The sequence below is a fragment of the Lytechinus pictus genome, chromosome 2, assembly GCF_037042905.1.
Source record: "Lytechinus pictus isolate F3 Inbred chromosome 2, Lp3.0, whole genome shotgun sequence".
Classification (NCBI taxonomy): Eukaryota; Metazoa; Echinodermata; class Echinoidea; order Temnopleuroida; family Toxopneustidae; genus Lytechinus; species Lytechinus pictus.
The window spans coordinates 28,514,615-28,527,500 of record NC_087246.1 but is presented as its reverse complement, the minus strand read 5'-3'; the positions used below and the strand labels follow the sequence as shown (position 1 = coordinate 28,527,500).

At 35.7% G+C, this 12,886-nt stretch overlaps 1 protein-coding gene across 1 annotated transcript in view; it reads left to right on the top strand.

Annotated features, from left to right (window-relative positions):
- Positions 1-7,531, top strand: part of LOC129254457 (retinol dehydrogenase 12-like) — a 7,925-nt gene extending 394 nt beyond the window's left edge. Inside the window, exons 1-5 of the mRNA XM_054892921.2 lie at positions 1-137; positions 432-738; positions 3,225-3,467; positions 5,916-6,221; positions 6,590-7,531. The exon at positions 1-137 is cut by the window's left edge and continues 394 nt beyond it. Of these exons, the coding sequence (XP_054748896.1) occupies positions 552-738; positions 3,225-3,467; positions 5,916-6,221; positions 6,590-6,855 (1,002 nt within the window). The 5' untranslated portion in view covers positions 1-137; positions 432-551 and the 3' untranslated portion in view covers positions 6,856-7,531. The remainder of the gene's footprint in view (positions 138-431; positions 739-3,224; positions 3,468-5,915; positions 6,222-6,589) is intronic.
- The last annotated feature ends 5,355 nt before the right edge of the window (positions 7,532-12,886 follow it).

Below are 12,886 nucleotides of genomic sequence, written 5' to 3'. Positions count from 1 at the left end.
CATTTTGTCTCAAATCTATTGGAGTTCAATTCTTAACTCTTTTCCTTGCCGCCGCGAACGCTCTTTTTTCGGATGCCTGGATAAATCAATTGGATAATTATCATCTTCGATTTGATTTCAGCATTTTCGTCTCACAGGTAAGCAGCATTCATAATGTAGGAGTGTAAACTGACTCCCCGGTTCCGAGTATATGGACATTTTAAGCATTCCAAATTCAAATTCTCTCGTAACTCGTAAGCACATTGTTTAGCGTAATATTTTCATTCCCCAGAAGTTTGGTCTCCCACTAGGCAGTAAGGGTGAAAAGTTGTCTTAATAATCTTGTGTTTCTTAGCCTATATATTAACTTATTATGTTCTTTGTGTATTATTTTACGATTAAATTCAGCAATCAATAATGTCAGTTTTTAATGTTCATGTTCATGTTTACAGGGGGGTTAATTTTCGTCATCGTCAGGCTCACCCTGCCAATCGTCATCCTCTCCAACCCTCCATTATCCCCATCTTCGTAGCCAGAGCCATCATCATCGTCGTCGTCATCGTCGTGTCACCATGATCAGTTTAAGTACATTGAGCTTGGAGCGGGTGCCCGACTTCGGTCAGCGCGGAGACCTCGAGTGGACGACCATCGGCTTGATGATGGTGGTGCTCGTGGTCGCTCTCTATTACTATGTGGTGAAGGTCGCTGATAGGTGCTCGTGTCCCAAGCGATTGGATGGGAAGACAGTTATCGTGACCGGTAAGAATTATGATGACAATGGGGAAGAATTCATTTTTCAGATATGGAATCTTCCTTGAATGTCTGTCATCTCTCATCATTATAATCATTCTTAATCAATTCGAATAATTGCAATAATATTAAATCACACATACACCCATAATTTTATACTCCAAATATTTCAATTAGTTACTATTCAATTAATTGCATACTTTTGTTATTGGTTTTTTGTTGTTGTTGTTGTTGTTATTGTAATTTTTCCATTTTGTTTCGAAATAAACGAAACAATAACTGCCAATAGGTGAGGATTTGTAGATTACAATCAAATCTAAAATAATGACATTCTTTTCATATTTTTTTTTTACAAACTTTCAAAGCTGAAACAAGTTACTCGGTCATATCACTATAAAGTGAAAATCAACTGGGGCAGGATGTTGGTCGAATTGATTATTTTACTCAAAGAATAGTCTCCTTGCTTATTATACTGCTATTCAAGATATTGATTGTGTGAACAATATATGCCAATTTAGCCAAGACAATAGCGACAAGGACTGTCACCTGTCTATTCTCCGATGTTAAACATTTTCACATCAAATGATTTGATATTAGAATGTATATTGTTAACTATTTCTTTATATAGCCTTTGCAAGATATCGTAATTTAGCACCGAATAGACAGTATCACAGTAGTTCGTCCTTGACATTTTGAGATGTTAAAATGGTTATCAAAAGAGCAAGAAATGGATAGTTATCAGTGTGAAGAACTTGTTGTTTAGATAACAAAGGCCATAGGTTATTGGTATCATAAGTCATATCCATCCCCCATCAAGGATTGTGGTATTTATGGATGCTCGTGTCGATGATAAACTACAAAATGTCACGATTATGCATATGGGGTTCAAGCATATAGGGACATCAACTTTAGGTGCGAAGGAAAATAATTTTCTGTTTAAAAGACTAGAATATAGCCAACACATTAAAAAATATATATTTGGTTGGTTAGTTACCATATGAACCTAAATAAAGATATTGAGCGTAGTACCAGTGGGGATTTCAGCGCTTGGTATATACATAGCTTCATACTGACTTGTTAAGTTGTTGGTTAAAACTTTTCTGAAGTGCAGAATATTTTTAATGATAAAAACTTCGTGGAAAGAAATAATAATGTCAAGACAAATGAAACTAAAATTGGATGAAACTCGTTATTGATTCACATTTCTAGAAAAATCAGCATGGTTTGCATCAAAATTATATTTTTAATGCAATACGAAAGAGACACAGTCATCGTAAACTGTATAAAAATGATGATCATGATCATTAATTTTCTCTCCATGGGAAAATCTTCAGGCGTGTGACGTCTTCTACCAGCTATATTGGATGAGGGGGTCACCGGTTACCCCTATCTTTTGTTAAGTGGGCCTTTGTTATCTTCATCAAAGTACCGCGTTGATCCTAGTTGGTATATTGCTCTGTTTGATTTGACGAACGAGAGATTTTGTTAAAGTCTAACAAAGACAGGTATTATGTGGTGTCAGGAGAAATTGCCAACTAATCTTTCAATAACGGTGCCTTCATTTTGAACAAGTTCGGTCTTGTTTTTTTTTTTACAATAACCTATATAAAGCTTAGTCTTCTTATTTTACCACGCTATTCAAGTAATCGAGTAGCTAATCATGCTTATGGTGATGATGATGACGACGAAGAGATGATGATGATGACAATGATGATGACAATGATGGTGATTAAGAAGACGCAGATTCTGGAAGGAAAAAATAATATATCTGGACAAAAACTGATCCATCGCTTGTTACATAAGATCGGTTTTGTAATTATTTAATAAAATCATGAATTTTTTATTATAAAATCTGCATACGTCTCAAGTCATTTTTCAGAGGTATACTTGTTTTCGAGAATCATGGATTATCATTTCACGACACTTAGGCCTACCACACCATTGCATGGCATTTGAAATACTTTAACAATTTGTTTGATCGGATCCGTGGTTTGATTGACTGGTACATTGCTTACAATTAAATTGTGTTATCTCTTACAATAACTATGAATTTCGTTATTTTGTTGGCTTATTTTGTGTCTTTTTGTTTGCCTTGTTTATTCTGCTTCTTTTTCTATGTTATGACCTCATTTTTACCTTACTTTCCCCTAAATCTTTTTTTCGGAGGAATCCGCGGTAAAGCAGTTTTAACTGAACCGGACTACCCTCCACCATGAATTTTGCACTTGATAAAACACGAACAGATAAATAATAAATATATATTTCTTTTACCTCAATTTACCTTATTCTATATTATTTCTTATAATTCACTGTAGTTAATGTGCTTGATGACTAAGAATATTCCCTTATTGAATAAAATAGTCAATACCGTATAGCCCTATCCTATATATTTCATATAATATGAAATGCTCATTGGACAGTTTAAAATATTGGGGGTATCAGAGTAAGCTATAAAACTGGTTTTCTCCTATTTTCGAATACTGTTATCCCTACAGGAGCTAATACAGGGATTGGCAAGGAAACTGCGCGGGACCTAGCCCGACGAGGAGCCCGTGTCATCCTGGCCTGTCGCGATGCTGAACGGGGCCGAGAAGCGGAAAAGGATATTCGAATGAGTACGGGAAACGATGACGTGATCTTTATGAAACTTAACCTTGCCAGTTTTGATTCCATTCGCCATTTTGCCCAGGAGTTTAACAATACCGAAGAGAGGTTGGATATTCTTGTTAACAATGCAGGTGAGATAGATTTTCTTTTTATGGGCCTACCGCATTCATGACATGAATGGCATTCAAGACTGTTATCAGAAAATGTGCGCCACGACCAAATCACCCTTAACAAAGTCTGATCATAATTTCTTATATGAGTTATGCCTTTGATTATGACAATGCAGCATGTGGACAAGGATACCTCAAAAATTAATAGGAGTAAATGGATAGATAAAAGTGGACCCCTGTGTTTGTGTCTAGTTTCCATCCGCGGGTTTTACCCAACCATTTCTGAAAACAATCACTATTATATCAGGAGTTAAAAGATGGAAAGAAAAAAAAAGTTTCAAGTTCCTGAATGCTAAAGAGTAATACGAGTTAATGCACGGAAATCAGTTTAAAATGACTTTGTCAATTTGATATAAATTTCAGCGGAGGAAATGAAACAAATATTACTTCAAATTTAAACCTTAACCTTTTAGCAATGACATGTGAAGGCAAGGCAATCAACGACTTGATTTGCTAACCGATGAAGAAGTTCCAATAGCACAAATAAAAAGTTTTCCCGCCCAAACTCAAGGTCAAGTAAAAAGTGCAGGAAGCGATCGTCTGCTCAGCTCTCCTGGTTTTCATCATATACCCAATGGACACAGTAAAACGTGGTCTAACCCTGCTCCCCGAAACATTATTGATTTCAAAACATGATCTTCGATCTTTTGATGCAATCGAGATAAATGTCAAGATTAATAATTGTCCTTTTGCTCGTTTCGATTATGAACGAAATTGAAGACTGTAAACTGCTGGAGTCGTTTAGAGTTTTCTGTCAAAAGTTGAAATTGACTTCCTTGTCATTTGTCCTTGAACTTTTCATAATTCCCAGGTAATCGATTTCTGGCCTGTAGAAAAGTTAGATTCTTTGTATTTGTGAATGAACCTTTTCTCTTTTGTCCCTAATCTTCACCATAATTATTTAGAATAAAATGCAAACAAAACAATCGCATTAATATTTGAGCTCTCTGATATTCAGTTCAATCATCAGCACTTGTTCAACATGGTCAAGTGCAATACGTCCATCAAATAAAGTTATTTTGAATAACTCATTCATTCGACCCTTCATCATTTGGACTTTAAGGCTAAGAATTTTATGATTTGACCTACATAGATCTTATTCATTCCCATAAACAATTTGACTTAATATCACTTATTTAGAACACATTGGCCGTGGTCTTTTTTGTGTTCATATTAAAAAAAGGATTTTGGAAAACTTATATAAAGTTATTTTATGTTTGACCTAATTTTGATAATCTGTATCGAGAATGAGCAAACCGTTTCCTTTATAATTCTATGAATCAAGACCTATTACCTGGTCTTTTTAAATTGTAATTGAATTGTGGAAACACGAATCCTTACAATACCATTTGATGAATGGTTTTTATTGACCAAGAGTCAAGCCATTTCTCCGATCTTGAATTATCTATCGATTCAATTATTATTTTCATATCGCGTTTCGACAGTGTGAGGGTTATTCTCTTTCATTAAAGGGATGATGGCCCGGGCTGAAAATATTTATATCTTAATACACAGAGTAGAATTCACTGAGCAAAATGCCGAAAATTTCATCAAAATCGGATAACAAATAATTAAGTAATTGAAGTTTAAAGTTAAGCAATATTTTGTGAAAGCAGTCGTCATGAATATTCATTAGGTGGGTTGATGATGTCACATCTCCACTTTCCGTTTTCTTATGTTATTACATAAAATCATATTTTTTTCATTATTTCATACTTGTGTGAATAACATGTCTCCCTTATAATGAAATAAGTTGCAGCAATAAATATCTAACGCACTATATCAGTTGTCAATCCAATTTGTCTAGTTCTTGGAGGAAAAAAATGAATAAACCTAATTTCATATAATAAAATACAAAAGAACAAGTGGGGATGTGACATCATCAGCCAATTCATGACGACTGTTTTCACAAAATATTGCTTAACTTTAAAATTTGATAACTTTGTTATTCGTTATCCGATTTTGATGAAATTTTCGGCATTTTGCTCAGTGAATTCTACTCTTTTTATTAAGCTATAAATATCTTCAGCCCGGACCATCCCTTTAACGTTAATAAATGGAAAATTGATCATTATGGGTCATATAATTTACTTAATTATATAGCCAAGTTTTTCTAGAAAAGTCAGTATGTATGGCCTGTACGTATGTAGGCCTAAGTCCTTTTCATATCATTAACTTTACCTAATTGAACAAGACAAATGTCGTTGGATGCTTTGTAGCTTTACTACGGCGTAACATTCCGAAAATATTAACATCAATTTTCAAAATGGTAAATGGAGGAAGGAGTATACCAATTGATAAAGAAGAAAACCAAGATAATCAATCATATTTGACGAGCAACATTCAATTCATAATTGTAGATTTTTTTTTTTTTTTTATTAATCACATTTTATTATCTCACTTCTGCAGGCGTGATCAACGACGGCTCGTTGCGCACCGAGGAGGGACATGAACTCGTCTTCGGTGTCAATCACCTCGGTCATTTCCTTCTGACCAACATCCTCTTGGACAAACTTCAGAAGTGTGCGCCATCCAGGGTCATCAACGTCTCCTCCGACGCCTACATGTTCGGCAAGCTCGACCTCGAGCATCTGGCGATCAATGATGGTCGGGTGAAATCGTATGCGAGGAGCAAGCTAGCCAACGTGCTTTTCACCAGGCAGCTTGCCGCCAACATGGCCGGCACGGGAGTCGTCAGTTTTAGCCTACACCCAGGTGAGGAAAGAAGATTATAATTTCCTAGAATGCTAGGAATAAGACATTTATTTTGTTTAAAAAGGAAGTTTAATTCCAAGTTTCAAAACAATTTTTGTATACGTCATACTATCCTGCCATGTAAACTTTATACTGTCTATAGCATTAGCAAGCATTTTTTGTTTCTTCGGGGTTTTTCCCCTAAAAAGGTCAAAAGGTGTTGTTTTTCATTTATGTGTTGTTTCTTTTAATCGATTTATTTTAACATATCTGACTGAAATGAACACAATTTTGACAAACTCGTGGTATTACGTGGTATTACGAAATACAACATGCTGACTGTCAAGAAAAGGCTAATGAAGATAAATCGAATATAATTTTTATTTCAGGCTCAGTCAATACGGACATCAAGCGGAACTGGGCGGGCTGGCTAAGGGCACTCGCCCCTCTGATCTCCTTCTTCTTCCTCAAATCAGTCAAGGAGGGTGCCCAGACATCCATCCACTGTGCAGTATCGGACGATATCTTGGATCAATCTGGAGAGTTCTTCAAGGGGTGTCAGGTCCAGAAGCTCACCAGGACAGCAAGGGATCAAGGCCTGGCCAAGAAGCTCTGGGATGTCAGTCTAGAGATGACGGGGCTTCAGAGCTCGTGATCGTATTCTAGCTGGTCGACCGCGGGAGCGATCAAGACATTCGAAATCTAATTTATGCCAGTCATAAAGACAGAAGGTGCTGCACGTGTAGGAGAGTTTGATCCATGGTTTGATCAACTACGCACATGCTACATTACTGAACACAAACCAGGAGGCCTTTCAGATTGAAATGTCACTTGGAGTGTTGGAAGTTTGGTGAAAAGGAGTTCTGAATTATTTGAATGGATTCAATGGAATGAACTTGGCATTATCATTAAGACTCAAAAGATTACCAAGTCATCAGGAGTGACAAAGCGAGATTATTCATCTTTGTTGCGTCAAGGTTTATTGTTTTCAACTTTTTAGTTCCTTTGCCATGCCACTCCGATTTATTTCCTTGACAACTATCGTGTCTATAAATGCAATTGATGGACACTGCTTACTGAGGAACACTTGAACAATGCTGTTGTGGTGTACTACCCGGACAAGCTTAAACGCAGACGTGACAGATTCCCTATCGCACGCCATGACGTCATGATTTATGTCTTTTTTCGTAACATGTTGATGTTCATAATTAATCTATAACACATCGCAACATTATTTATTTATCAATGCGATTTAGAGCGAAATTTGTGTAGAGCTATTGCCAGATAGTACAGTAACTTTCAAAGAAAAAATTTGAAGGTATAAAAAAACATGATAACGATGACGGTTTGGTCGACATTCAAATTATTCCATGGTATTCAAGTTGTCGGGGTATTTATTCAACATCTTATTCTAAATGAGCTTGGATTTATTCATTATAATTTCAAAGATTGGAAATTTTGTTTCGTTCCATTAATCTTTTTTATAAAGGTACACGGTTAAGATAATGTAGGCTTATAATTATATTCTCTCAATTGTGGGATGTCAAAAGAGGATTGGTGCCCACTACTGAACAACATATTCTGCAAATATTTCTGATGACAAATTCCAACACAGTCAATTTTTGTTAAGATAATTACATCTAACAAAATATGGTTCCATTTCATATTCTACCAAAGAAACATAGAATTTGTCAGAGTTCTGAGGATGTCATTTGCCCTACTCGAGAACACATACCCATTGATGGGAACAACCCCCTTCCCCCCCCCCCACCCAAAAGAAGTCCACCAATGACGTACGTGGCATGTGTCAAGAGTTAACTCAGTAGCACCCCATTAGCCTATTGTCGTCATGATTGGTAACGAGTTTAAGGGCTTCTCAACAATTAAATAGAAACATTTGTAATGTCCATTACTATTGCATGGAATTGAACAACGTAAATTATCACATTACGCAAAAACATGAGACTGCAAGACCACATGTGTGATATTGTGCTGGGAGCAGACAAGTTTCCTCCGGCCTATATACACTTTAAAACAGTATATTCACATTAGATACCGGGGGCAGTTTTTCTCATTGGTATAAAGGGGCAATTATGAGCGGATCGGGTACGTGGAAAATTTAAGCTTATTTGTACAAAAAAAAATAAGATCCTAGTCGAGCTTTTGTAAATGAATCAAGTGAGCCAGCCTTCCATCCATGAAATTCCATGAAATGTTTGGGAGTGTATGAACTGTGTAGACATTATTTTGTTCATGATCGATGTGAGATCCGAACGTAAGAGGGGGGGGGGGGGTGTTCGAGGGGGAAGGGGATCTAGAAGGTTATAGACCGATCGATCAGTCAACCAACCTTTAAACTGAAATATAGGGGCCTACCATAATCAGCCAGTTTTAGTATTATTTGTCAGATTTGTATTCTTCATTATAGAATCACAAGTGAATTGTTTGTTAGAACAAACAAATCTTTCATTTCAACAACATATTTTTTTAATATTGGTTAATGAAATACGATGTCTGACTTTGTTAATCAAAGTGACCCGTTATCATTTAGTCAATATTCAACGAGTCCAAGGAAGTAGTTTTAAAATGTTGCAAATGCGTTCGATATCTGCAGTGATATCTGAAATGCACGGTTTTCATTTTCCCTTTTCACGTTTGGCTACTCGAATTTTTCTCATTGTTTTACATGTATATGCGAATTTATCTCGACAGTATTTTATTTACGATTGGTGCCTGAGTCTGATTCTATTCAAACGTCTGTAATTGTGTATTAAATTATTACAATGCATCGACGCTTGACAATGTCAGTCATACGTTGATAAATAAATTAACAAAAACATAAAGATATTCCATTATGGTACTCCATTGAAATTTTGACCATGTTAAACATAACGTGCCTATCTATTTAAGTGTGGTGAAATTTATTCTTGTTTTGTGTCTGTCCACTTGTTTTCTAAAGGATATTTTACATTATATTTTTGCTATAACTGCTGTTTGTGAGCTTTATAAGATGTTGAGGCTTTGCGCTTCGCTTTATGTACAGTATTGTATAAATTAATATTTGTATTCAATAAATTATTTCCTACAAAACATAATAAATATATGCTGTGGCCTTTTAATCATTGAAGAGTAGTACATTGAGAATGATCGAAGAAGCTTATATTATCTTAAGATATATATTTTGAGATGGATCATATTCTATATAGTATTTGTCATGATCGGAAGTTTACATGGTGATGAAATAATTTTCGACACCTCCCTCCGTAGGGACATTTTTCATATTTTTAAGCAAAGAATTGATGAAAAGAAGTATTTGGAGGGGGGGGGGTACTCAGATGCAAAAAAAAACTCAATATATCAGTTTCGTTTGTCTGTACAAAAAGTGTAGTAGGCATGGTATATAATATAACGCTTTTGAACAGACAGAATAGACAGGAAGAAAAGATAATCTCAATCGGATTTGATCAGTCACTCGGTCGCTGGATTATTGATTGAAAAATCATACGGTATAACATTCTCTTATGCAACTTTTGTAAGGGAGCGTGGTTATAGTTCGATTTAATGTCACCGTGAATGAAGGTGCAGAATCATGGTTTTTTAGAAACAGATAGACGAATGAGAAATTGAAGTAGATAGAGAGTACGAAAAGTGAAAAGGAGAGAGATATCGAGGGAAGCCAAGAGAGAGATGGGGGGTGAGATAGACGGGACGTGTCTAGTCAGAACAAGGAGGGGTAACTCCTTGGTCATATTGTACTTTTTGCAGTCTCGAGAACAGCGGCTGTACCACAGGGGGGGGGCAGAGGGGCGACCGCATCCAAGATTTGTCTAGCAATGTGGGTTGCTATGGCACATTTTGGTAAATTATATACCAAAATGTACCGTAACAAGAGTGGAGAAGTGAGGAGAGAAATTACAGAAAATGTATTTATTTATTTCAAATATTTAAAAGAACGGTAGCCCATCAGCAACAAGCTGGTTTTTGTTGGGGCCCTTCGTAAACAAACACAAATATCAAACATGGTGACATATTCAAATATAAACAAATAATAGAGCGTAAATACTAATATTAAAAATCAAATAATGAAATAATCATAATTAACTATGGAAAATAACAAAATAAATAAATGATACTGTACAAATGTTACCTAAAAGTAAACGAAAATTATAAATACACAATAAAAAATGAAAAGAGATACGATATGTACAAAATGAGGAGAAAGAATAGAATATATTCCACCATTAGTCCCTATTACATATCAAATGTTTTTCCCATTTTGCCATTTCCTGTTTAAATTGTTTAATGTCTTCTATGAAAAGAGGAAGAAAAATGAAACAAACGATTTGGCCGTGAAACTGGACAATACCAGTATAGCAACATTTCAAACACATTCAGGTCGTCCACCCTCCCCACAGCAGCAATGTTTCGAAGCGACGAAGGAAAGTAGCACCACGAAAATGTATAATTTTTTTTTACATTGCAACTTGATAACAACGAAATTAAGCAAATGCAATGCCATGTTTTCATGATGACAACTGGAAAGTTTAATGTACTAATATTTTGTCACTAAAAACATTTATGTAAATTGATTAATCTGAAAGTCGCGCCTCAAAAGGTATAAGCTCGACTTCATTTTCCATAATTATATGATCATATTCAAAGATCTGATCAAAAATAAAACACCCTCGGACCTCTTTCAACAATATCAATCCGATTTGCAGAAGGTGATCTGCATGGGGACAATAAATTATAGGCTAATCCGATATCCATTCTTACATGGGGGTCCAATTCTTTGGGGGACAGCTCCTATTAGTACGGGGGGTATTACAATTTGCAGTAGGCGAAAGTGAAGTAACCCACCTCTGATATTTTCAGAAATTCGATTATCTTCGATCTATATCACCTTTTCTTCAATTGAATTTAACAACAATTGTTTAAGTATTTCTCTAATAAAGGCATGGCGTAACACACGCACGGGGTTGCCCGAGGATACATGCATTTCCCGGAGGCAATTAAGGTAAATTAATGTTGACGAGTTACAACCACACTTCTCAGATAATTATAGAGAAAGTCTCCAGCCCGCTGGGAGAGTTTCACAATGCCATTTGTTATCTTATCACCAATCTTTATGAAATAATTTTAAAAATATAAGAACGTGTCCCTCAAACGAACCGTATCAAAAAAGTGAATCAGACTCGTTTTATCATTTCTTGTCATTGGCCCGTGACGGTGTTCTGCGCATCAAGGAAGTAAGGACAAGATTTGGGAAAGAAAAATCGATCCTTCCCTCAATATTAATTGCCCAGGGTGCCGAACATGCTCGATTTGATTATAAATATTTTTAAATGATGCTTTGCTATTCCCTCGATCCCAAAGATTAATACGCTCAACTAGGAATGATCCCGATTATAACAAAGCAGAAAGGAATTGGTTTGGAGCGTCTTAAGGACCCCTGCCAAACACATGCATCCTCACACACCGCTTTTTCTCGATTAAAACAAGGAAGCATATTCAAATGTTACATTTTACACCCCTTTTCATGTTAAAATACAGTGTATAAGTTCCATTAAAATGATTATATTCCAGGCTCATAGGTATTTTGAGCATATAAAAACAAAAAAAAGCATGGACAACTTCATCAAAATTACACAAGGATTAACAAAGTTGTGACATTCTAAAATTTTGCATTATGACGTATACAGGTGAGTATCCAGCATCAGATCCTACAAAGCATTTCATGGGCCAAATTGTTTGAGGACAAAAGTAACTCTGAAATATGCGTGTGCATATTTCTTTGTCATAGTTGATGCTGGATACGCTATTGATATAAATAACCCATTTAAATTCAATGAAATTAACACTTATAGGCCTACCATGATTTGCCAATATATCTCAAAGCTCTGGTACTGTAATATGTCTACAGTCCTAAAATTAGCAAAATATGTAAACAGAAGTGAGAAAAATTTAAGTAAATCAAGAATATGTTCCGTCGGGAAAGCCCGGGTAAAATTGATTAATGTCCGAAACTCGTGTGGGCGAAGTTGAATCACGAGACTGAGTCACCGTTCGTGATAGATAGGGAATATACCCCGATACGAATTCCCTTTACGAATTCTCTTCTATAACACAATAAAGAGATGATCAAGAATACAACAGGATGAATCACACAGATAATGAAATGCTTTATATATTCATGATATTAGTCAAAGGGGAAAAATTATCCATAAATCAACAATAACAAGAAATAATGGATTTTCCCCAGAAGTTTTTAATTCATTTTACGTTTCGCATATAGTTAGCTTATATCTTGGGCTTGAACACGTTGCATGAAGTGTTGCACAATAAAACACAACTTCAAAGTTCAAATGCTACCTGACTACAACCGATCAGAAGCGTGCATTTGTGACTAACGTTTGACATCAACATCATTGGCGTACAAATGGGGGGAGGGGCTTGGGGCGCTCGCCCCCCCCCCAAAAAAAAAAAATCACGACCAAGAACCAAAAAAGAGAAAAGGAAAGAGAGAAGGGTGAAATATGATATTAATTTCTGATTATTACGTAAAATCTATCACAAAATTTAATTTTTGTAATAAAATGAAGACATTTTTGATCGCTCGCTTAGCTCACTCGCAACTTTTTTATTAATAAATGAATTTTGCCCCTTCAAAATTTTTGGCTTATTGC